This window comes from Arvicanthis niloticus, chromosome 20 (genome assembly GCF_011762505.2).
Source record: "Arvicanthis niloticus isolate mArvNil1 chromosome 20, mArvNil1.pat.X, whole genome shotgun sequence".
Taxonomy (NCBI): Eukaryota; Metazoa; Chordata; class Mammalia; order Rodentia; family Muridae; genus Arvicanthis; species Arvicanthis niloticus.
Genome location: NC_047677.1, coordinates 17,125,713 through 17,151,480, shown reverse-complemented (window position 1 = coordinate 17,151,480; position 25,768 = coordinate 17,125,713). Strand labels below are relative to the sequence as shown.

The following is a 25,768-nucleotide window of genomic DNA, read 5'->3' as shown; positions in this document are numbered from 1 at the left end:
GAGGTTTTCACCGGACCTCTTTAGGCAACAACTCAATTAGACATAGCCCATCGCTAAAACTGAGGGTTTCACTTAATGGCAATTGGGACTTTAGTTATTTTATTTGGTGATTTAATTTATATTAATTTCATATGGGTATATGGCTTTTGAAGCTTCTACCATAGTAGGCTTCCATATGACCTCAGATGGCCCTCAGCGTTAGTTATTTCTCTTGGTATTCCCTTCTTTACTGCTTGTGTCCTTTCCCATCTCTACTCAATCCTCCTGTCCTAATTTTCCCGTCTATAACTATACATTCTTCCTCTCCATCCTTGGACCATACCCCTCCAGTCTCTTACTCTATACCCAGCTGCTGTGGTTATACAGATCACAGCATCCGTATTGAAGCTACTGGATATTCCTATTTCTCATTGCCAATATATTTTACAACTTAAATAAACCATTCTCACAGGTGCCTATGTATTTGCCTAGTGGTTTTGTGATTTGTGTTTAGCAGATAAGTTTTCTCTTATGCAGAGGCTTTGATCTGCAGTGTGTGTGTGTGTGTGTGTGTGTGTGTAGAGCCTGCATATGTAAAGTTCACTGAATGTGTACATCCGATGTGCTTTAAGACAGAAAATATATCACTAGAAAGAGTGGCATTAGAATTGTCAACTTGTTCATCTAACTTTGCTTCATTATATATGTATGATATATACCATATATATCATGTATATATAATATTTTTTCTTTCTCTGGTCTCTAGGCTGGGGAGCGATGACACACACTTTGAGGTGAGCATGGCTAACGGTGGCTGTGAAGTGCATCGTTTTGACCCCAGTGTCAAATCAGCCCACGTTCTGGAGAGCCAGCGCCTCTGGCATCACCGCTTGTCCATCGATTGGCGGGATCCGCATCCAGCTGTGGCTGCTCAGAAGCTGCATAGCAACACCAGAAAACTGGGAAGCATTTTGAATGAGTTTGGGCACCACAAGGTAAGGCATCTCATTGATTTCATAATTAAGTAACGTGAATGACCCCATCAATGTAAGGAAATGAGAGCCGAGGCTAAGAACGGGAGGGATACTGGAGAGCCGAAGGCTTGGTTTTCCAATCGTGCTGGCCGCCCAACATTACTTCATAGAGTTGACCTGCAGATGTCATGTGTTGGTGATGCTAGAGCTGTTTTATGTTGAATTGAGGGTTTTATTTGTTGCTAAGGAATTGCTAAGGCTTGGTCAAGTTGAGATAGGAGACTAAGAAGCCAACTTCTGACAGACTTCAGCACACTATTCCTGCTTAGGAGTTTTTTTCTAAAATTTCCAGAAAGGTCAACTGCTTCCTTGAGCCCTGATTATACAAAACTTTCCCTGTGTTTCGTAAGACACTGATACTGTAGAGTGGTCCTCAAATCACTTGCTGTTTTGAGACTTTGACTCTTAAAGAGCAGAAAATAAATGTAGCTTTGAGTGAAATCTACTTTATAAAATCGAATGGATATCATGTATATTAAAATTTATATGATTATGTTAAAGGATGTAAAATATATAGAATAAAAAAACTCACTCTTTAAACAATGTTCTTTGAACCCAAGTTTTAGCATCGCGTGGCCCAGCTGACTGAAGTGTCTAAGCAGATACTGTAAGAGTGATTCTGACTTCCATGGCCCTTTTTGCTCTCCTTGATTTCAGCCTGTGTTAGCCTATGGTTCCCAGACCTAGGTGCTATGTAATTTAACATGTCAGAATAAGGGTCCATTTGTGAGACAAGGTGTGGGAGACTTTAAGTTCTAATTGGCTTATTGATCTTTAATAAAAAGACTTTCCTTCTTATTCTCCTCTCCTCTCCTCTCCTCTCCTCTCCTCTCCTCTCCTCTCCTCTCCTCTCCTCTCTTCTCCTCTCCTCTTTTCTTTCTTCCCTTCCTCCTCTTCTTTGTGAAAAAAAAAATCCCTGTTTTAGGGTTTCTATTGCTATGACAAAGCCAAGTTGGGGAGGGAAGGGTTTATTTCCTCTTGCAGCTTCATCTCTTACAGTTCATCATCCTGGGAAGTCAGAGCAGGAACTCGAGGCAAGGCCTGAAGGAAGGTGTAGATGGAGGGTAGAGAGGAGAGCTGACCCCTGGCTTGCTCCCCATGGCTTGCTCAGCCTGCTTTCTTATAGCACCAAGACCACCAGCCCAGCAATGGTGCTACCCACTGTGGCTCTGGGCCCTCGACATTAATCATCAATTAAGAAGATGAACCACAACCCAATCTGGTGAGGACATTTCTCAGTTGTGGTTTCCTCTTTCCAAATGACCTGTGTCAAGTTGACCCAAAACTAGTCAGTGCACTCCGTTTAATCAAACTGTAAAGCCTTTTCAAGAACAACCTTAAAGAATTTATTGCTCCTCTAACATGGGGTTAGTTACTGGTTTATGCTTTGTTTCTGCCACCAAGAATATCCAGCACCCAACAGTCAGGAATCTTAATGCTTCCTACCTGGAATATTTTGAGTAAAATCTGTGAACAGAACTTTTTTTTTTTTTCATGTGCTACTAAATTTTTAAGAAGCAGGGCATTTTTCAGAGTTCTTTTCTAGATTATTCTATTTGCCACTCCTACATTTGAAAACCTGCATTTTTTTTTATTGCTGAAAAATACAAACCCCATTCCTTAATATGCCAAGACTAGATTATTCACGGAGTGAAGATTCTTTGTGTTCAGTAAAGAGTCTTGTTTTCCCTCTCTGTAAGTGTCACTGCCTGGCCCTGTGCACCCTCACTCTCCTGAGACTAGCCTGAATAGGCAAAAGAGATTAGTTAAAATCAATGCCCTTTTGCATTTTTCCAATAACATTTTAGCAGAAGATTTGCTAGACAAGAAGATAAAGTGAGGCTTTGAAAAAGTGATGTGTGTACATAATTTATTCCAGCACAATTGCTATAATGAGTTTGTTTTGGGCTAAGGAGGCACAGACCTCAATCGCTCCTGGGTAGCAGCTCCCTGGGAGCTGCAGTGAGCCAACCTCCACGCTTAGGGCCGATGTTGTGTGAAACATTTTCCCCCTGAGATAGCAGAAACATTTACAAGGATACTTACAGAGGAGAGATGATTTAAAGGGTTACTTTGTTTCTATGGTGATTTATTTTTTCTTTAAAAAAAAATTAATAACAATGAAAGTGATTTGCCTCTGCCTCAGAGTTGCCAGGCATGTATTTGATGTTTTGGATATATATATATATATATATATATATATATATATATATATATATATATATAATTAATTTATCATTGAAGAATGGAAGGGGTCTTAGACTCTTTGGGTGAGTAGTCCCAAACAGAAACAACAAACACAAAACTACCAGTGAGTGATTGCTTTCATTAGAAACACACTTCTAGCGGCTATGCAATACCAGATAAAAGAAAACCCCATTTGTGGCCCACAGAGAGCATAGTCTGTTTTCATTTCTCTGCGTGTGTGCAGACATTGAAAAATAGGATGTGGCAGAGGCAGGGTGGGAGTTAGCAGAACACTTGAAGGTATCAGTTCTTCCTCCTCTTTGTGCACTAATTCCAGAAGTGATAATAGAAGCCAAACAATGCTTCAAAGACTTTAAAATATCTCATATAGTTTTATAATGATTTCCATGTTTGTTTGTTTTGTTTTTTTTTCCTTTTCTTCTCTGCATCCAAACCTAGTTTCTAGTCAAGCAGGGAACAGGAGAGCCAAATGCAGGCAGTATGTGGGGACAGTGACAGAAGCAAGGACGCGAAAGCCAAATGCAGGCAGTATTTGGAGATAGTGACAGAAAGATGCATATGGCTTTGTGCTGCTGTAAAAACTCTTTGCTAATTTTAACTTCAAACTATAAATCAAAAAAAAAAAAAAAAAAAAAAAAAAAAAAAAAAAAAACCTTTGCAGAAGCAGCTGTGTCAGCAAAGCCGTGTGATCCAGAAGCCCTGTCTGCCAGGAAGTATATCACCTGGACCCAGCCTTGCTCGGGGTGATTTACTGACTAGCTTGTGCTGAAATGGTTGTTGCTCTTAACTAAATCTATGGAATTTTCAAAACTGTATGAAGATTAAACTTGAGGATTCTGTTCTTATTCATTTTATTGTGTGGTGCCTTCCCTTCCCCCCTCCCCCCGCCCGAAACTCTTTATCACAAACTCAGCATTTCCTAGATGAACCTGACTTGGTAATGATAAATTATGATCATTATTACTGCCAGCCAGCCAAGGGCTCTATCACCATGTTTGGATGGAAAGTGTGACTGTTAAACTGAAGCTCTCTTAGTGCCAGCCGCTCTGAGCCTTGGGGGGGGGGGGGGGGGGTTGGGAGCCTCTGCTGTTTGCTGTCAGCTCTGTCACTCCTCCACATGCAGAGACACTAACTCTTCCTGGCTTTGGGCTGAGGTGGCTGAAGCTTGTTGTTCTTCCAGCTCTTGGCTTTCCACAGTAGTCTTTCTCTTGCATCGTCTTGTCGTTTTGCAACCTTTGTTGTCTGCAGTCTGCAGAGTCTCAGTTCTCCACAGAAACACTGCAGTCCTTCATGGTCTTCTTCTGGCTCTGTTCAGGGCCATTCTGGAACTCATCAGTCGCCCTCTAGTTACTACTGGAGGTGTGTGTGTGGGGGGGGGGAGCCTAAGGAAGGTGGCCCAGACAGTCGTCTGCTTTTTGTGCTATCAGCTCAACCCACTCCATCCATGATAAAGATCACAAGGTAGGCAATAGGACCACCTAGAAGAGGCTCTGTGAATGCCTAGCACTGCAGCTCAGTAGGTAGTGCAGGAGGAAGATCTGGTTAGACCAAGGAGAGGCAGGCAGCTTCCATAGCTGCTCACCCATGCGCACAGCCCCCTGCCTGCAACCACATACAGGGCTGAAGTGATTTCTGGAGTGTCTGTGACTGATCATCTGATGCTGTCAATGGCTGACAAAACATTTTCAAGAGTTGATTTAGAGTGACTAGAATAGCCCTTAATAAATGACTTTTGTTTCCCCAAAGCAAAAGCCATGGTTGGGGTAGTAGTCAGGAAAGCTACTGTTGGTTGATATTGTTGGAAGGAAATCTCTTCCAGGCACCTGTGACTGGGCAGGGGCCTCCCTGAGCAACCATGAGATGGTCAAAACAGAGCTACCATTGCAACAGCTGGAGGAATCACACAAGCGATAGCCAGCTGACTGATGGTTCTCGTGATCGCCATGACTAAAGGAGCTGAAGTCAGAGTTACTCATATCCCTGATGGGATGGTACCAATGTCTCTCCCAACCCCACTAGATGTGGGAACCATAGAGACGGCAGGCTAGATCCCCATTCCCCATTCAGACTCGGTCCTTTATAGTTTTGGAATCATCCCCTACCTGGGCTGCTTAGCAACCACTGTAGCTGAGCACAGAAAAGGGGTTGTTCTGACAGCTGTTAGCCAAGCAGCTGGTTAGCTCACCCCTGACAACTCCAGTCACTGGGGGGCAAACCCAAGCAAATAAATCAGGCTTACAACCAAGATCTAACATGAAAATCGGTGCACTGAATTTAACTCATAACCCCTAACTGTTGTCCTGAGGATGTGATGGGTTCTCCTGCATACATCTTTCTTATTTCGTCCTTCTGTCTTGACCATGCTGCTGATTGCAGGAAAAGATGCCTTCCCGGGTGCTCACCTCAGCGAAGGGCTTTAATCTAGATTTGAATAGAAAGTCTGCTTGCTAGCACCTGGTACGGGACAAGTACCTGATCTCTCTGGCATCCAGTTTGACCATCTGTAAAAGCAATGATATTAATAAAGTATGGCCTTTTGCCGGGGGCAGGAGGGAGGGAAAGCGGGAGCAGGGGGGTGAGGGATTAGATCCGAGAACCCAGTGTGGAAGTCTCCATCGGAAAGCCTGGCAGGTGTTCATTACTTAATCTCTTTTGGTGAATTTAAAGGATTTGTGATCCACGTTTTCAGTAACTGTTAAGAAAATGATACAGGAAATGTTTATTTTTCTTTGTTTTCAGGGCGAGTGTAGTGTAGATTCATTTGGACATTTCTAACTACAACTGGTTTCAGGGAAGAGTTGTTCGTGGAAGCTGTGTGTAAGACTAAAGGGCACTTGGTCCTTCAGATGTGGTTGAAAGAGAATTATTGTTGTTTGCAGCCTGGGGCACTGGACAGCTTTGCTTGGTGATTGTGTAGAAAGTAAATACCGTGCTTCAGAGAGAGTAAATAAGATACTGAGAATTAATTGGAAGCTGTTTCACAAGAGCAGATGTCCACCTCGGGGCTGGTCAGATGGCTCTGGGTAACTGGGCTTCCTCCCTGTCAGCTCAGGTCTCTGCCCCTGCCACTCCTCTGACTCAGTGTCCTCTTGGGCCCTAGAAGGACTGTAGTCTCTGCCTTCCCGGGATGAGAGATTTCTCTTCCTTCCAGAACATCATTTTCTTCTGTGGTGTAAGCTTTTTGAGATATTATGGGCTCTGAAATCAAATAATTCTTTCCTTCCTATCCCACAGCCCCCACCCGAAAGGCTGTGAGGACCCTGTGGGAAAGCTCATTGGTTTGAAAAGACTTTGGATCTGGTCATTGGGGGTATTTAATGTTTTTATTTGCATTTTTTAAATAATAAAGTTTATTAAAATGCTTTAGAAGATTTTAAAAATGAGACAAAAAAAAAAAAAAAAACATTTGTAGAGCTACGTGTCAGCAGCTAACTTATAGACAGCTTACTAAGTATGCCTAAGGCGCCAGATTCGACCCACTGCAAAACAAAAAGCACCATGTAAACTAAAAACCAAAATAAAACAGAAAGCAGCTGATGAGAAATAGTTCACAGAAAAGGTACAGCGGACTCATGAAAAATCACTCAAGCTTGCTCATAGTAAGAGAAATGCAAAATAAAACTGCACCTGAGTGTTTCATCAAGCCACCAACCACAGAGCAGCAGGAACGTGAGCTGGTACAGATTCTCTGCTGCAGAGGCTGGCAAGGGCAAACCTGCATTGCTTCTGTGAGCCTCCATACCCTAGGTTCCCACGTGTGTGAAGCCATCCACATGAACAAGATCACCTGCTTGCTGCATTGTGTGGTTGGGTAATCCACCACGTCGGGGTACTTAAATGCCGGATATCTTTTTGTGGACTCCTAATGGTGCCCCAGTGAAAAAGCACAGGTCAAATCTTTATGTACTGACATTGAATTATTACACACACACACACACATACACACACACACACACACATACACACACACACACACACACTATACAATATATTATACACATATGCATTTATGTATATATGCCAAGATTATATATCAAAGGAAGTCACAAGGCAAAGAAACTGCCAGTTTTGAAGAAGAGTGAACTGATGACTTACACTAGTCGATTCTAAGTTGAAGCCATCAAAACAATATTATATTGACTTAAAAATAGATGGATAAATACAATTGGACTGTCAAGAGAACTTTCAAATAGAAACATATGTGCAATACACACATATATGTAATATGTACATATAATGAGTTTTGGCAAAGTGTTAATGCAATTCAATGGTGAAAATGATAGTGGTTACAACAAAAGATGTCAGGACTATTGGCTAACGGTACAGAAAAACATTTATACGATACATTTTGTTCACCACCTCCACCTCTCCCTAGTGCTCCTACACTGCCCCTCCCTATCCTACACTGCCCCTCCCTATCCTACATTGCCCCCTCCCACCCTATGCTCTTGTTAGTCATAACCTCCTGAGTCCCACTAGTGGAATCCACATCCACCCTGGTGTGGAGCCATCCATAGAAGCATGGACAACCTGGTGGCAGTCACGTCCCCAAAGGAGAGTGATTTCCCTCCCTCCACAGCCATCACTATTAATCTACCAGGCATAGGGCTTTGGGGACCCTCCCTCCCCCATGTTAGAATTCCGACTGGCTTGACACTATGCAGCTAACACATGCTGTGAGCTGATGTGTACAGAGCGATGTCATATCCAGGAGTTAGCATCCGACAGCTCTCCTTCTCTTATGGTTTTGTTTTTCTGCCCACACTTCCATGATGTTCCCTGAACCTTAAATACAGGGTAGGTTAACAGACACGAATCGTCCACAGCTAGCTGCTCATGGCTTGTACTTGGCACCTTGGCCAGTCTTGGCCTGCATTGACTGTCACCCATTGTGAAATGAACTTTCTCTAAACAAAGTTGAGACATTAATTTAAAATAAGATAGGCCTAAACATGAAAGGCAAAATTATGAAAATTTTGGAGATGTTTAAGACCTTGGTTGTGGCAAATATTTCTTTAATTTTTGTGTGTGTGGGTTTTGGCCTGTATGCATGTCTGTGCATCAGGTGTATGCCTGGAGCCTGAGGAATCCAGAAGAAGGTGTCAGATCTTCTGAAACTGGAGTTAGAGGTGGTTATGTTTTGCCATGGGGGCTGCTGGGAATCAAACCTGCAATCTTCTGGAGAGCACCCAGTTCTCTTAACCACCAAACCATCTCTGTAACCTAGGCATTTCTTAACACACACACACATAAAACAGCATAAGCAACAAAACACTTTTAAAAGGTAGTGTTTCAGGAAGATAAAATAGCCTGCTCACCCAAGGACGTTGTAAAGAACGTGAAACCTAAGATAAAATATTTACCACAAACGTGTCAGATTTTAAAACCTTCGTCCAGAACGAACAAAATTTTTACATTAAAATGTGAAATGAAAGGGGGCAGGCGGCATCTCAGTTCAGAACTGAGCAAAGATCTGAACAGACACTTTCCCAAAGAAGATAGTTAGAGGCAAAAACACATGGGAAGATGCTCAACACTGTTAGTCATCAAGGAAATGAAAGCTAGAGCTAAAATAGACGTTATATGAGTTACACAGCGGGGAAAACAGGCAGGCAGCAGCAATGGGGGCAGATGACCGGGACCCTCGGGCACTCTTGGTGGAAATGTGACCACTTCAGAAGAGTTTGGCAATTCCTAGTTAAGTTGGAACTACAGTTTAGATCTGAAGTGCTCCTCAGAGGCCACGTATTACAGACTGGTCTCCAGCCAGTGGCATTACTAGAAGATGATGTGGGAGGTCTTCAGGGTGTTAGGTGTGTGCCTTTAGAAAGACTCCTGGGACCCCAGACCCTTCCTCTTAGTGTTTTATTGCTATGAAGAGACACCATGACCAAGGCAACTCATATAAAGAAAAGAACATTTCATTGAAGCTAGCTTACAGTTACAGTGTTATCATCATGGCAGAAAGCATGGCAGCATCCAGGCAGACATGGTGCTGGAGAAGGAGCTGAGAGTTCCACATCGTGATCTGCAGGCGGCCAGGAGGAGGGTCTCTTCCACCCTGGGCAGAGCCTGAGCACAGAACATCGAAGGCCACCCCTGCAGTGACAGACTTCATCCAACAAAGCCACACCTACTCCAACAAAGCCACACCTCCTAATAGTGTCATTTCCCATGGGGCCAAGCATATTCAAGCCACCACACCCTGGCCATGAAGTTAAGCAGCTTTGTCGGCCATGATATGCTACCTACAGACCGCAAAACTATAAGCCAATCAAGCATGCACTAAAACCTCCAAAACAAACCTTTCTTCTTTGTAAAGGTGGTTAACTCAGATACTTGTAACACTCATGGAAAGCCGATGACATAGTTGAACATATATTTACTAATAGATCTACACGCCAGCTTCTAGGCATTTACACAAGAGAACTGGGCAAGTATGTCCACGCAAAGGCTTTGTGCTTGAAAGTTCATGTAAGCTGTATTCATAATGGCCTCTAACCTGGTTAGTTCAGACATGAATTCACAGGGGTAGTGGTTAATCTTCGTTGTAAACTTGATTTAAAATTGCCTAGGAAAGGCGTCTTTAGCATCTTTCCAGAATGAATTATCTGAGGAAGAAAGGCCCATCCTGACGTTGATGGCACCATCCCATGTGCTGGAGACCCAGACTGAACATAAGGGAATGACGTGGAAAGCCCAGTGAGGATTAGCACTCTCTCTAATCTGTCCTAGATGTGAGCAAATAGAGTTATGATTCCCCCATCATGCCCTCTGGTTCATGCGGGACTGTAGTAGTTAACACTAAAAGCCCAAACCACTGTCTCTACTAAGTTCCTTCATGTTAGGTGAGAAAAGTAAGTAATACAGCATTTGAAAAAATAGACTATAGTTTGAATATATAAAAACAATATTCTATACCACCCATATAGGCTAATATAGCTCAGAATTTTTTTTTTTAAAGGAACCAGCTTAGTAATTTACAGAGGATCTTACAGATTCCATACTGGATAGAAAAGAACATGTACAGTTTTCTACTCATTCAGATTCTAGAAAAAGAAAATCCCTACTAGCTACTGGTAGAAAGCTGACCAGTCATGTCCTGGTGCCATTGAAACAGGAACAAAGATGGATGGAGGGGATCGCAGGGGACTTTGAGGTGTGTGAATGTTCTGTATGGACGAGTGTTGGTAACTTGTATGGGTATTCAGGAATGTCACAAGTCTTTGGCCTGTACACTTGAAATGAACTTCACTGCATATTAGTTATACTAATACATACATACATACACACATACACACACACACATACACACATACACACATACACACATACATACTGACTTTACTGTATATTAGTTATACTAATACACATACATACATATACACACACATACACACACACACACACACACACATACACACACATACACACTGACTTCAATGTATATTAGTTATTCCCTGAAAAAGGAAAAGTAGAGAAGACTGTGCAGGTTTTGATATTCCAGTGGCCACACAGTACTTTTGGTTTGCCTAGCCTCTCTGGGAAAGCAACGAGAACCCAGGGAGGTCTTTTGCTTCTAGGGAGAGTAGGTCACTGAGACAGAGACTATGCTGCATGTCTTGGATGCTGTACCTTGTGAACATTCCCAATGACCCGTGTGCTGCAGGCTTGGTTCTCAGCTTGACACTGCTGGGAGGGAGGGAACCTTTGAGAGGTGGAGCTGAGTAGAAGGAAGTTAGGCTACTGGGAACTTGCCCTGGAAGGGTTATTAGGACCCTGATCTGTGGCTGTCTTTCTCTTTTGCTTCAGGTTGTCATGAAGCCTAAAGCTTTGGGAGGTAGAAAGCTGTGAAACTGTAAGGAAGGGAGGCTGGGTCGCCACATGGGGCACTGCATGGGTCCCCTCATGGGGCACCTCATGGAGCACTGTATGGGTCACCTCATGGGGCACCTCATGGAGCACTGTATGGGTCACCTCATGGGGCACCTCATGGAGCACTGTACGGGTCACCTCATGGGTCACTGCATGGGTCACCTCATGGGTCGCTGCATGGGTCACCTCATGGGTCACTGCATGGGTCATTGCATGGGTCACCTCATGAGTCACTGCATGGGTCACCTCATGGGTCACTGCATGGGTTGCCACATGGGTCGCTGCATGGGTCACCTCATGGGTCACTGCATGGGTCACTGCATGGGTCACCTCATGGGTCACTGCATGGGTCACTGCATGGGTCACCTCATGGGTCACTTCATGGGTCACTGCATGGGTCATTGCATGGGTCACCTCATGGGGCACCAGATGGGTCACCTCATGGGTCACTGCATGGGTCACTGCATGGGTCACCTCATGGGTCACTTCATGGGTCACTGCATGGGTCACTGCATGGGTCATCATAGGGCACTGCATGGGTCACCTCATGGGTCACTGCATGGGTCACCTCATAGGGCACTGCATGGGTCACCTCATGGGGCACTGCATGGGTCACCTCATAGGGCACTGCATGGGTCACCAAGGTGGTGGTACAATGGCAACTGCTTTTTTTGTTTGCTTTTAGAGGCAAGGTTTCTGTGTAGCCCTGGCTGTCCTGAAACCTGCTTTGTAGACCAGGCTGGACTTGAACTCACAGAGATCCACCTGCCTCTGCCCTGTGAGTGCTGGGAGTAAAGGTTTAAAAGCAACGGGAGGTCCGGTCAACCATACATCAGAACTCTTGAAACTGTGAGCCAAGACCAAACCTTCTTTCATTCAGAGTCTTTTGCCCCAGGAGTTTTGTGCAGTAACAGATTGATAACTATCGTCACTTATAGATGTGTTCTGGGGCCTCTCTGTCTACTCTCTTTCTCTCTTAGTTGCCTTTTCATATTTTAAAATGTCATTTATTATCATACTCTGAGTGAATTCCTTAGTAGCAGCTTCCAACTCTTTCTTTTAAAACCACGTCCAGTACAAAGCTTATACCACTTATCGATATTTTTACTAGAAAAATAACTTTTTACTTTCAGGATTTTTAATTGGGATCCTTCCTGTCCATCTGTTCTGTTATAGTTGTGCATGTTTTATTTAAAAGCGTATTCTCTCTGCTTACATCTTGTGAAGGCAGATCTTATTTTTGTCTCCCCTGAGCATCCTAAACACACCCATTTATAGCCAGACGGTTCAGTACAATTAATTTTGGAATGGCTAACGGCCCATTTGTTGTTGGCGTTACCATTGCTCTCATCCTGTGACTTGCGTGCAAGTTGGAATTTTGGTTTGCTGACTCATTTTCTGCGGAAGGGTTTGGTTTGGCTTGTCTCTCTTATTTCTTTATTGGCTCACCCTTCTCTGCTGAGTTCTTTTGCAATTGCCTCCTGGACCTAGTCTTATGCAAGCGCATGGGGGCTTCCACTACCTTCAAGGATGCTCGGAATGTTCCGCCACTGAACCAGCTGAAATATGCCTCGTTTGCCGTTACTAGGGTGTCTTTCCTGTCAACTCTCCTTAGAAAAGTAGTTAGTTTTCAGCCAGGTCTTCAGCCCGTGGTGCTCAGAAATTTATTTCAGACTCTTTTCTGGAGTTAGGGAGCCCCACCCTAGCCCTGGCTTTAATCGATGTCAGTGACCCTGGCTTTTGTCAAGGAGCCCTGCCTTGGCTCCTCCTCCGTGTAGAAGTCAGACACCCAGCATCACTGCCACCTGCTTGAAGACTGAGAACAGTCAAGTCACCCTGGCTTCAGTGCTGCTCCTGGCATGAATGAGACACGCTCCTTGCTTTTGAGCCCTCCTCTGTTCTTTCCTTTCCTCTTCTTGAAACACCTCACTCCCTTTTGTTTGTGTATGGCGTGGGGCAGTGTTGGGGAAAAAAAAAAGGCTAGAGATCCCAGGGTTCCTCCCGCCATGCTGTGGGTAGTCGGCTGGGGTTCCTCCAGCTGGAAGTTGGGCCTGGCTGTTCATTAACTAAAAGCCTCTCCCTGGCTCCTCACGGTTCCTCATAGCGGCAGGGCCCCAACACTCGAGGAAGCCCTTGGGTTTCCAAAACTGGTTTATTCACATGGCGGATGGTGGATGGATCTGGATGCATACCCCATAAACCCAGGATCGACCTGAGTTAAAAGGGGAGGGGAGAAGGGGGAGGGACTGGGGAGGAATGTTTAATGGCTCCACCTCTGGAGCCATTAAAAAAGCAAGGAGGCCTTCAGGTACCTCATTAGTATGTAAATCTCTCTAGGGCCTCTTCAAGCCCTCCACCTGTGTAGTGACTGAAGGGTGAAGGTGGAATGGAGATTAGACCTCGTGTTAGGCCCAACAGGGCAGGACTACACCTTACTTCTGTACAACCACCCAACTGTGCTTTAAATGAATTCAATCTTCCTGGACTTGTGTAGATTATATTCCGGGATCAGCTTCACTGGTTAACACCTATTTAAAATGCCAGAAATGAATGATTTTGAGATGTTTACATTGTCTGTAAATCATATTCCATATCATGATTTCCCTAATGTAACGCAAATGTTAACTGCCTGGAACCTAGTTAAACTGACGGTGGTGGAGGAGGAGGAGGTCGGAGCTGGGACTCAAGTCTTATATTTCTTGTATGTTTCAGATGATGCTGGAGCTCCCAGCTGGAAAGCGATGCTTTCAGTAGCAATTCTGTAATATATTTAGCAACATACCGAACCTGAGGATGGTTAATAGCGACGGTCAGTGCTGGAACTTGACCTGAGTAAGGTTCCCCAGAACCCTGAGCCACTCAGCTCCTGTCTTCTTCCACACTCGGTGTGAGTTCTTGTTAATGTGGGGGACAAGGAGCCAGTGACATGCCATAGGCCAGTGTTTTACCCGTAGCATGCGACACCAGGTTTCTGTCATCCTGACACCTGAGCTGTCATCCTGGGACAAATTCTCCCCAGCTGGCCTACTACATCAGTTCAAGTCCCCAGCATGCCTGAGTTCCAGATGACTATTGATCTACCCTTGAGCTAAAACCTTCATCTGAGATGTGTCCTCCCAACTGAGCCATGTCCCCGACCAGTAGATAAGGATCCTAGGCTCTCCCACTCCACACATCTGACCAAATTCTGTGAAAAGCCTAGGAAGCTTGCTAACCTAAGTTCTCCCCAGTACTATGCAAAGTCAACTATGTAGGGCTTCAATACCTCATCTTTTGGTACAACCTAGTACAATTCGAGGAAGCACAGCATCAAGAAGCAGCAAGCATAGGCATGCAGAGCTCTCCTGGAGACTACTAACGATTCCGGTGAGCTTTTGTGAGAGAGCTTACTGAAAACCAGCTCTGCTGCCGTAAAGGCGATTTTAGGCTCAACTGCAATCTTCTATCCAAATTCTCTTGCATTCCTTTTTTCAAAGAGAGCTGGGTGTCATTTGTCATTCCATACATTTGAAGGCAGCTTCATCTTGTGGAATTACTTATTTATTACTTATTATTACTTATATATTACTTATTATTTAATCACGAAGGTTCTTTGCTTCTGTGAAATCAGCCAGTAGTGACTCAGCAGTAATGCGTCATTCAAGGCTCTGAATTGCAATTGGGAAAGCATTTCCACCCATCTGCAGTGGACCCCGTGGATAAGGCATGCAGGAACACGGGTGCAGAACTTTGCAATCCCACACTAAAGAAATGAGGAGCTTTTCTGGCTTTGTTTCGTTTTTCCCAGTTTTGCTCACTCATCTATAACAGTGAGTTTTTTCCTGTGGGGCATGATGTCTTGCCTCGGACTGTTTTCAAAACACCCTGTATTTTAACTCATAGCACCTCCCACCTCTTGCCATGAATAAGGCCCTGTAGGCAGGAGCCTGACTGCCCATTTCTGAACCGTCCTCCCTGCTTTCTCACCAGTCTCTGAGTCTGCTATGCCTCAGTTTCCCTATTATAAGATACGTAATGTGATCGATCATGTAGCCTGTAAGACCCACCACCACCGGAGAATGTGATGCAGGCAAGCGAACTCACACTGGGGAGAAAAAGGCACGGGGGAGGGGGTGGTATTCGAGAGGCACAGAAGTGATTATACTTTGCGGAGAATAAGGACTGTTGTGGCCTTGGCAATGTGAAGGGGCACAGTCTTCTTACAATCGAGGGAGTTTCCCTTGTGGTGGAAGCGCGCCTCTGGTGCTTTCTCTTTGTTTTTGTTGTTTGCATGAACCAGGAGTGGGCGGATTTGTCTCCGAACCTTGCCGTTTTGACAGTTTACAGAGTGAGAACCAAATGAACCTGGAGCGTTCTCTAGAAGCTTCGCCCTCTGTATGGCGCCCTTTTGGGGAGTCATGCAGCTCTCGCTGGCTTTATGTGTCTAATAAAAGCACAAAGCCTTTGATAACAGAAGGCAGAGAGCTTGCACATCCTCCGAGGGCGTGTACTCCTGAGCAAGTAATATTGTTTTATATTTGATTTATTTGTTATTTACTTACTGCTTTATCATTGTGTGCGTGCATAAGCGTGAATGTATATTTGCATGGAGGAGGTCAGAGGGCAGCTTTGTGGAGAGGATTCTCTCTTTCAACATTTAAGTGGGTGCTAGGAATGGAACCCAGGTGGCTTAGCTGATGAACAAATTCAGCACTGAGTCTGTCCCAGGCCCTGAGCCTTTGCTCAGGAAGACTTTTCTTCCAGGTCACATCTGAACTGGCCATTTTGTCTCTGGAGCTGAACCAGAGCAGAGCAGCCACGAGCTAGGTTCCAGGTATCTGAGAAGAGACGGATAAAGTTTATTTGGCCATAAAATCTGGTTTCTCTTCCATCTAGGGAAAATACCAAGAAAGAAAGTTTCTTTTGCTACTATTTAGTTAAGAACATAAAGACCCTTAAAAACCCCACGGATTTCCCAGCATGCAGTGCCATTCAACAGTTTCGCAATTAAAACGATAATGAAACTTTTTCTCTCTAGCACTTCTCTTTAAAATCAGTATGATGGGTACAGAGCACACCATTAGGAGGAATTATGCAGAGCAGCCTCCCTGTTCCAAGTTTTATTTTAAGATTTAATTTATTCCAGATTCTGCAGGAAAAAATGCCCACGTGACAACGTGCTAACAGATGCCAGTTTAGTTTCATAGCACATGCTGCATTGCCGAGCCAGAAAATGGAGATTATTCCCCCTGCCTGCTGTTTATGGCACACCACGGCCTTGGAGCACCGAGCTCCAGAGTGCGGCTGACTATAACCTGTGGGCATGCGACTTACCCTGCCTCATTGATGGTGCCATCAAGGGTAAGCTCCAGTCTACATCCTGTCAGGTGCAGAGAGTCTCTGGAAGGAACAGAGGTGGCTGAATATGGATTTTTCTCCATTTGAATGTCATCTAAGCCAAAGGATGGGTTAAATTATGTTATGATGTGAGAGAAAAGAAGAGAATTGCGTGTTTATATGTAGAATTAATTTAAATAGTAGGTACTAATAAGTAGGTTACATTTTAAACATTTATTTTCGTATTTCCTATTATTATTTTGGGTTTTTGAGACAGGGTACCACATTGTAGCCTTGCTGGCCTATTAACAGGGTACATAGACCAGGCTGGCCTGAACTTACAGCAGTCTTAGGACCAGTGCCTGTAGTGTACAGGAATAGGCACATGCAACTCTACCTGGCCTTGTTCTTTTCAATTGTGTTCAAGTGAATATGGAACAAGACTTGCTAGCTTAACTCTGTTAAGTGAATCAGCAGTGTATGTTAGTGTTAAGTCCAGTGATGCCATGTGTCTGGTCTACAGAACTTCACAATGCCAACAGAAACAACACAATGCCCTCGCCTCCACTCCATGTCCCAGTGATTGTCAGTCCCCTTGCTGTCTTTGTGAGTTGCCTGTTCAGGCTATCTCACACAAGTGGAGTGTCACAGAGTGTGGGGAGCCGACAGGAGGCGGCTATCATCCTTGTAGCCATCTTGAGCCATATACCCTGACAAGAGACTTTATTACAATAGCCTACAACAGCTGAGCACATTCTGACAACATCTTGTTTTAGATACCCAGGACTTTCCTTGGGTGTGTGAGACTTAAAGGTGTGTGACTTAAAGGCGTGACTTAGAGATCAGATTTAGAGACAAGACCTAAGGGCATGACTTAAAGGCATGACTTAAAGGTGTGGCTTAGAAGTGAGACATATAAAAGGTGAGAGGCAGACAGAAAAAAAATATTATTAAGTATTAGGCATTTGGAGTAGGCACTTGAGACTCGAGACAGGCAACTAGGATTAGACACTTGTACTTGGATGAGACTCGAGACTAGAACTTGGAACTTGGAGGCACTAGGGACTAGGAACTAAGGACTAGGTAGGAACTTGGAGAGAAGAAGAGAGACTGAAGAATAAACAGGATTGAATCACACTGTCTGGTCTCCATTCCTCTCGTCTGTCCTCACTCTCTCTCTTACTGAACCCTGACCCTTGGACTGGAGCAGCTTGGGGCAGTGCAAGCTCTAACAACTTAGCCCCCAAGGCTTTTGACAGTGCAGGTTCCAACATTGATAGAGTGGTCTGTGACATTTTGGCCCCCCAAACGTGGGCCAGAGTGGTTCTTAACATTTTTGACACCCAACGTGGGACAGCTCGGGTGGGCCTCGACAACAGAGTGTTTGTCCTTTTTGTATGTGGCATTATTTCACTTAGCATGCTTTATCAGTTACTTTCTCTTGCAGTGATAAAATACCATGACTAAAGATGACTGTGTAAGAAGCAGTTTATTTTTGCTTACTGTTCCAGAGGTGTCAGAATCCACCATGCGGGGAATCATGGAGGGAGGTAGCAGGCACGGCAGCAGGAGCAGAGAGCTGAAAGCTCACATCTTCAACAGCAGACACCAAGCACAGAAAGCAGCCCAGGAGTAAGGCAAAGCCATGAACTCCCGATGCCCTCCTCAAGGCTTGTACTTCCTCCCCAAACAGTGCCACCAACTGGGAGCAAGTATTCAGATGCCCAAGCCTATGAGGTGTTCATTTAAAACACCACACACATTTTCAGGGTTTCTCCACATTGAAGCATCTATCAGGAAGCCCGCCCTTCTCTCTCTCCCTCACTCCCTCCCTTCCTTCCTTTCTTCCTTCCTTCATTTATTTATTTAATATTTTTTGAGATTACTATCTTTCTATGTAGCCCTGGCTATTCTGGAACTTCTTATGTAGACCAGGCTGGCCTTGAGTTCACAGGGATCCTCCTGCCTCTGCCTTCCCAGTGCTGGGATTAAAGTTGTGCACCATTTCACCCAGCCTTCCTTCCTTGTTAAAGCTGAGAAGATATTTTATTATATGTATAATACATTTAGCTTGTCAACTCACCTGTCAATAGCCACTGGATTTGTTTCCAGCTCCTGTCTGTTATGGGTAGTATGACCATGAACATGGTTTATACAGTCTGCTTTCAACTCCTTTGGATATATATGGACTATGGGGTGGCTCTAGTTTAATAATAATAGTAATAATAATAATATTTTATAATAATATATAGTTATTCAAAAATATTTTATATTCAGATTAGATGATATTAAATATACAAAATATATAGTATATATTTTATAATTTATTATTATAATTATAAATATTATTATTTTGGTGGTGGTGGGAATTGAACTTAGGGCATGTTAGACAGATGCTCTGCCACTGGGCTGGATCCTCAGTCCCTGTTTATCTATTGGTTTGTTTATTTGTTTGTTTTTGAGGAACCACCATATGTTTCTCATAATGTAGACACCATTTTATATCCTCATAAATAATGTGTGACTTGTGCTCCTGCTGGCCAGGCCACAGTGGGAGCTGGGTAAGTGATGAGTGGGTCAATCGATCACCCACACCTTCTATGATTTAGCCTCTTTGGATTTTCTCCTTCCTGTTCTCTGATGCCCTCTATTCCACAGGATGGCCGTAGGGAAAGATTGGAGAGTTCACTAATGAGTCCAACTTTTCCGTGGTTGTCTCTCTATATCTCTGCCAAATTATAGAAAATCATGTCCTCAGCTAGGTTATTTTTCTTATTCTATACTTCATCTATTCTTTAGAGATATTTCTACCAGAAATGCCCCTCCCTTACCTTGAGGGTGGGGGAGGAAAGTACTCACTGAAATGAGACGCTGTTAGGAAGTGAGGGGGTCTTGGGGACAGACTGCTCTTTCTAGTCTTAGGAAACTGGCTCCATTCTCTGAGTCTCTAAGGAATTGATCGATAAAGTGATCAGAAAGACCTTTTGCTCCTTTGGCTCAGATCAGCGACATTTTGCTTTTGCTCAATTGTATGCTGTTTACAGCTATTTCAAATTGAAGCCTCTGTCTTGAGACACCAGGAGAATCTCAGGTCTCAAGACTATTTAGACATCACATTAGAAGACCTATCTTTTCGTACTTGATTTTTATAAAGGAAACGTGTTTATTTGATTACAAAACTAGTAGAGGCTTCAGTTATTCTAAGTTCTGCTGCTGTAGCTGCTGTTAGCAATCACGGCGAAGAAAGAGGCTGGCCACAAAAACATTTGGCTCATTCTTTCCTTAGAAAAGTTTGTTTCTTGCTGTTACCATTCCGATTAACTGAAGATACTGGGAGCGTCAGATTGATGGTGTTTTCAGGATGCCTCTGGAATAGCTAGCACACAGGAGGCCACACTGCACAGTTCTGTCAAGTGAGGACAACTTTCCAAGCATGACGCTTGAGAGGTTAAAGACAAAAGTCTGTAAAGCATGACCAACATGCCATTTGCTCCTGGTGGAGCTGACTACTGGCTGAGTCGGAGCTAATGACCTTAGGACAATGTTCATATATTGAGATGGAATATCCTGGCATAGCTGACAGTGGGTCTCATTGCTCTTTTTACGGTTTTAATGGTCATCGGTGAATTTCCTTTGGTCAACCATTTGCTCAGATATTTTTTAAAATTTATTTTTATTGGATATTTTATTTACATTTCAGATGCCATCTCCTTTCCCATTTCCCCTCCCTAGAAAACCCCTACCCCATGCCCCCTTTTCCTTTTTGCTTTTATACAATTTTTTAAAAATGTTAATCAAAGGCTTTATAAGTTTGGTAATGCTCAATCAGAAGTGTAACCCAATACCCAACCTAGATATATCAACTATCTTTGACTGGTGGAGACACGTGAACATCTGCCTCAATGTCCCCCCCCCACACACTCTCTTTCTCTCTCTTTCTCTCTCTCATCACCTAGCTTCTCCTCTCCTTCTTCTCCTCCTCTCCTTACTCCTTCTCTTCCTCTCACCTTAGCTCCTCCTACACATCACCCTTCCTGTTAAAATAAAACTTTTCTCTTAAAATACAATTAGAGCATAATTATACCAATTTGTACCAAGTGAGGTACAAGATAGTCCTAATACCAAGTCCATCATTTTGTTGACTAACCAGAACCTCTGTCATCTCTCCTAACTAAAACACTTATTTCTGAACCTGGCTTTTTTCTTGGATTTAGAACGAATGTCAGCTGAAAACCATCCTCTCAAATCTTTTCTCTCAAAGTAAATAGTCAGGATTGGCTATGAGACTATAAGTTTTCAACCCCTTCAGAAATCCAGAATGACTGAGTTAACTGAAATTATGGGAAGCACAAAGCATAGTTTCTAAAACTTAGCCAATTTATAGATACCGCTGAACACTTGGACAGTCCCTATATTATAAAATGTTGGAGCATCTGATCTTCAGCCATCTGGCCCAGGATCATCTAACAGACCTTAGTGATGCAGAATTATTAAGGGCTGATTACTCTGTCTTGGCAGATATAATCAGTTGACTATTCCACAAGTGTGTCCTTTTCTGGACAGTAATTTGTCTGTAGATGGAAAGAGGCAATTCTTGCCTAGTGGCTGTCTCACCATAACTGGAGTAACTCCAAAGATACTCAATTTCTTCTTAGAATCCAAGACAGGAAGCTGTCAGGAGCAGACAGGTCTCTAATCAAAATGAACATTTATACAGAAATGTTTGTAACGTCAATTCTGTGGATTTCTGACGTTTTGAAAACCAACTATCCATGTAAGGCAATCTGGACTTTTGTCTGTTAACTCCTCTCAGCTATTTCTAAATAAAATATAGAAAATACCCTTACAAGAAACTCAATTGCTCAGATATTTTTAAATTGTGGGGAGGGATGTCAGTATTCTGGATTGGATCTTGGAAGTATTTGGAACAGAAACAGTGAGAGCTTGGGGTCCAGAAATCCCTTTGGTGTCCTTGGAACAGATTTTGCTGCAATGACAGACATGGGCATCATTGGTGTGTGGTCATCTGCCTGCTTCATGACGTCAGTAGACATCTAGTACCTCTGAGCTTCCCTTGGGCATCTCCTGAACACTAACGGAAATAATCCAGGTTCTTTGAAGATTTTTATGATGTCTAAAACAGAGCGGAGCCACACCGCTCAGTGGGTTTGCCCCATGACATTCATTTCTTCTGACTCCCCCAACCCCCACTCTCCATCTCTGTATCTTGTCTGAAACTCTCTGTTATCTAATTTTGACACATTTTGGTATAGTAATAAATCTAATGTTCTGGAATTTTCTATATAGCTAAAATTATCTGACTAAATCAAAGAGTGGTTGCCATCTATCCCCACCATTGTCCCCAAGCCTTGCCATTTAGTTGTGTTAAATAAAAACATCTCACTTGATATGAAAGGTCTGAACGTGTGTGTGTGTGTGTGTGTGTGTGTGTGTGTGTGAGAGAGAGAGAGAGAGAGAGAGAGAGAGAGAGAGAGAATGTGTGTGAGAGTCTGTGAGTGAGGGGGTAAAGAATTGTGTGTATGTGAAAGTCTTTCTCACACATAGAGTCTAATATACACATTCTCTCTCTCTCTCTCTCTCTCTCTCTCTCTCTCTCTCTCCTTCTCTCTCTCTCTCTCTCTCTGTGTGTGTGTGTGTGTGTGTGTGTGTACATACCAGGGGTTGACATCAGGTATCTTCCTCTATCACTGTCCATACTATAATTTTTTAAGAATTCTTTATTTATTTTATTTACATGAGTACACTCTCGCTGTCTTCAGACACACCAGAAGAGGGCATCGGATCCAGTTACAGATGGTTGTGAGCCACCATGTGGTGGCTGGGAATTGAACTCAGGACCTCTGGAAGAACAGTGCTGTTAACTGCTGAGCCATCTCTCCAGCCCTACATTATACTTTTCACTAAGGCCGTGAGCCATCTCCACAGCTCCCATATTATACTTTTAAAGACAGACTCTTTCAGTAAGTCTGAAGCTTGACGATTGGCTGGCTGGCAGCTGAGTCCCTGTCTGTACCCGTCCCAGCACCAGGGATTGTAGGCATGCGCCATCTTGCCTGGCTGGGACCCAAACTCAGATCCTGTGCTTGTGCACCAAGTGCTTACCCACTGAGCCATCTTCCCAGTCTCTGAACTCAACGTCTAACTGTTACATTCCCTAATATGTTCCCGCAGATATCTTTTTATTTTTGAGGCATGATCTCACACAGCCCAAGTTGGCCTTGAACTCGCCCTGTTTGGCTTCAATGATGACTTAGAGCTTTCCAGTGGCCCAGTGTCTGCATGTTGAGATAGAACCCAGAACTTTGGGCATGTTCTGCTAACTGAACTACTTCTCCAGCTCCTGATATCCCTTCCTTTTACCTGACTGGGTGGCCTTACTTTCAATTTGCCTGAATATTTCCATTCCATGTAGCTTTGATCACAATTTCCACTCCTTCTAATATTTTTCCTGCATTTGAACAGGCACAGATATTTCACTCATCTTCTGGATCCCACTCTCAATGCCATCTCTTCCACAAAGCTTTTTCTCACTCCTGTTTAGTTTTGATTGCATACATGATGTATGTTCACTGTCAGAAATGTTGATCATAGAAAAGCCAGGAAGGACACAGCTGAAAGCTAAAGTCACAGCTAGTGATTCTAACCCTGGGGATGCTTTCTGTTGATATACATCACTATCATACTATATATGTTGTTTTACACCTGATTTTATTTTTTACTTAAAATACCTTGAACATTTCTGTATATCACTAAGCATTTGATTTAGGTATATTGCAGTATCATGTGTAATAGCAAAAATCTAGAAACAACAAATTATCTTGTTGAAGGCTGGAATAAATGAAAGTTGCTAAAAACCTATATGGCCAAATATTCAGTGACTATGAAAAATACCTACCATATGGCGATGGTGGTGTATGCCTTTAATCCTGGCACTCGGGGGTGGAAAGAAGGCAAAGACAGGTGGATCTCTGAGTTTGAGGCCAGTCTGGTCTCAGAGTGAGTTCCAGGACAGCCAGGGATATACAGAGAAACTCAGACTCAGGAAAAAAAAAGATTTACTTAAAATATTTACCATGTATCTGTTTTGTTAATATGGGAAATATCTGAGCTAAATTGTTAAGAATTGGAAGCAAAGTGCCAGATGGGAGTGTACTGTGACACACACACACATACACAATTTGAATAAAAATAAGTCCACATGTAGCTCTATGCTTGTATATGTACTTTTAATTAAGCATACTGGGGAGTCTTTAGATAAAGGTACTTTGGGGGGTATCCTTGGATAAAGGAATATTTTGAGTATTCATAACGAATACCCAAATGGGGTGGAGAAAACACCTTATTGTTTTTTTGAGGGGGCTGACATTTTATCATACAGATCTGTCACTTGCTTGGTTAGAGTCACACCAAGGTATTTTATCTTATTTGTGACTATTGTTAAGGGTGTAGTTTTCCTAATTTCTTTCTCAGCCTGTTTATCTGTTGAGTAGAGCAAGATTTGTTTGAGTTAATTTTTTATCCAGCCACTTTGCTGAAGTTGTTTTCAGGTTTAGGGGTTCTGTGGTGGAATTTTTAGGGTCACTTAAGCATTTTATCATATCATCTGCAAATAGTGATACTTTGACTTCTTTTCCAATTTGTATCCCTTTGACCTCCTTTTGTTGTCTAATTGCTCTGGCTAGGACTTCCAGTACGGTACTGAATAGGTAGGGAGAGAGTGGGCAGCCTTGTCTAGACCCTGATTTTAGTGGGATTGCTTCCAGTTTCTTTCTCTTTAGTTTGATGTTGGCTACTGGCTTACTGTATATTGCTTAGGTATGGGCCTTGGATTTCTGATTTTTCTAAGACTTTTACCATGAAGGGGTGTTGAATTTTATCAAATGCTTTCTCAGCATCTAATGAGATGATCGTATGGTTGTGGCTGACATTTTAAACACGTGTATTTTATGTACTTTTAATACATTCATATTAAATATTTATGTACAACGTAATCTTTGATGGCCACATATATTCTAGTGAATAACTTCATCATAAGGTATGGGATCACTTCTTAATTGATATGGATATAGGCTGCAAAGTTTTGATTACCCTACACCATTTTATAGTGGCCTTTGGGTATGTATTGCTAAATTTTCCACAAAAAAAAAAGAAAAAAAAAAGTCCAAAGCTGAGATCTTCCAGTGGATGTGAGTGCTTATATGTTTGACTTCCATACAACTTCGCTGCATATCTGTTCTATGAACACTGTAAGAAGTTTCTCCCACCATTGTAGAGGAACACTGGATGCTCATCTTACATCTCTGAGTCCTCACTGTATCTCTGGTTATATGCATTATAATGTATATACATTAGACACTTTGAAATGTCAGATGCTACTGGTCCTATTGCTTCCCTTTCCCCACTTTGACACAGAGTTGCAGTGAATCATAGAGTGAATCACTAGGTCTCACCTAGTGAACATCTTTCTAAATGATGGTAATGAAATTTGTCCAACTGACTATCCTGGGATAGCCCTCCTTGTAGAGCCCTATAAACTACACTCTGCAGAATCTCATGAAATACCAATCTCCTTAACTATTTGAACTAAGGCAAGTTTATCTATTCATATGTATATGTGCATATGTAGATAGATAGATGATAGATAGATAGATAGATAGATCATAAATTCACATGAACAAGCTGCAGAACTAAGCAATATTGACTGCTTCTGGCTTCCTCATTAATAATTAGTTGCCACTTGTCATTTATTTTTCTTCTATTGGCTCATGGTGGCAGACAATTAGCAGTCAGTGTGGAGGCAAGAAACACTGATGAATTTTGTCATGTGGGAAATTACCCTGATGCAAATAAACTCCACATATACCCGAGGTGAGCTATCCCTGAGGTTATGGATCACAAATTAAAATGCCTGAGTTACATGCTTTATTGAATCAATTAAAAACACACAGTGAGAAGTAAGGGGAGGGAAGTGGAGTGCATTCATATACCAATGGGATAGAAGAACAATTCTGCATGAATCTTAATCAGCCATCAGCCCCCTGCCCCCTCCCCTGTCCCTCCTCTTTCTCCCCTCCCTCTCTGTCTCCCTTCTTGAGCTCTCCTTTGATCAGCCTTCCCTGTTGATGGTGGGGTGATGAGGACCAGAATTAAGGTTGAGAGTAAGGAGACTCCATCCTCAAGATGCAAGTAGAAGTGACTTCTGTCGCAGCTGTGAGCTCACTTATTTAGGTGGTAATTGATGACTCCCAGAATACTGATTGACTCCTGAACACTCAATGCTCATTAACCACTTGAATGTTTAATCAACATTCCTGTCCTTTTCCAGTGCTTAGCAC

The 25,768-nt window shown here is 43.0% G+C and overlaps 1 protein-coding gene across 2 annotated transcripts in view; it reads left to right on the top strand.

Annotated features, from left to right (window-relative positions):
* Positions 1-25,768, top strand: part of Mettl24 (methyltransferase like 24) — a 108,862-nt gene that overhangs the window by 51,503 nt on the left and 31,591 nt on the right. For both annotated transcript variants that reach the window (XM_034524916.2, XM_034524915.2), the window contains one exon: positions 746-974. In XM_034524916.2, coding sequence (XP_034380807.1) covers positions 746-974 — 229 coding nt within the window. The remainder of the gene's footprint in view (positions 1-745; positions 975-25,768) is intronic.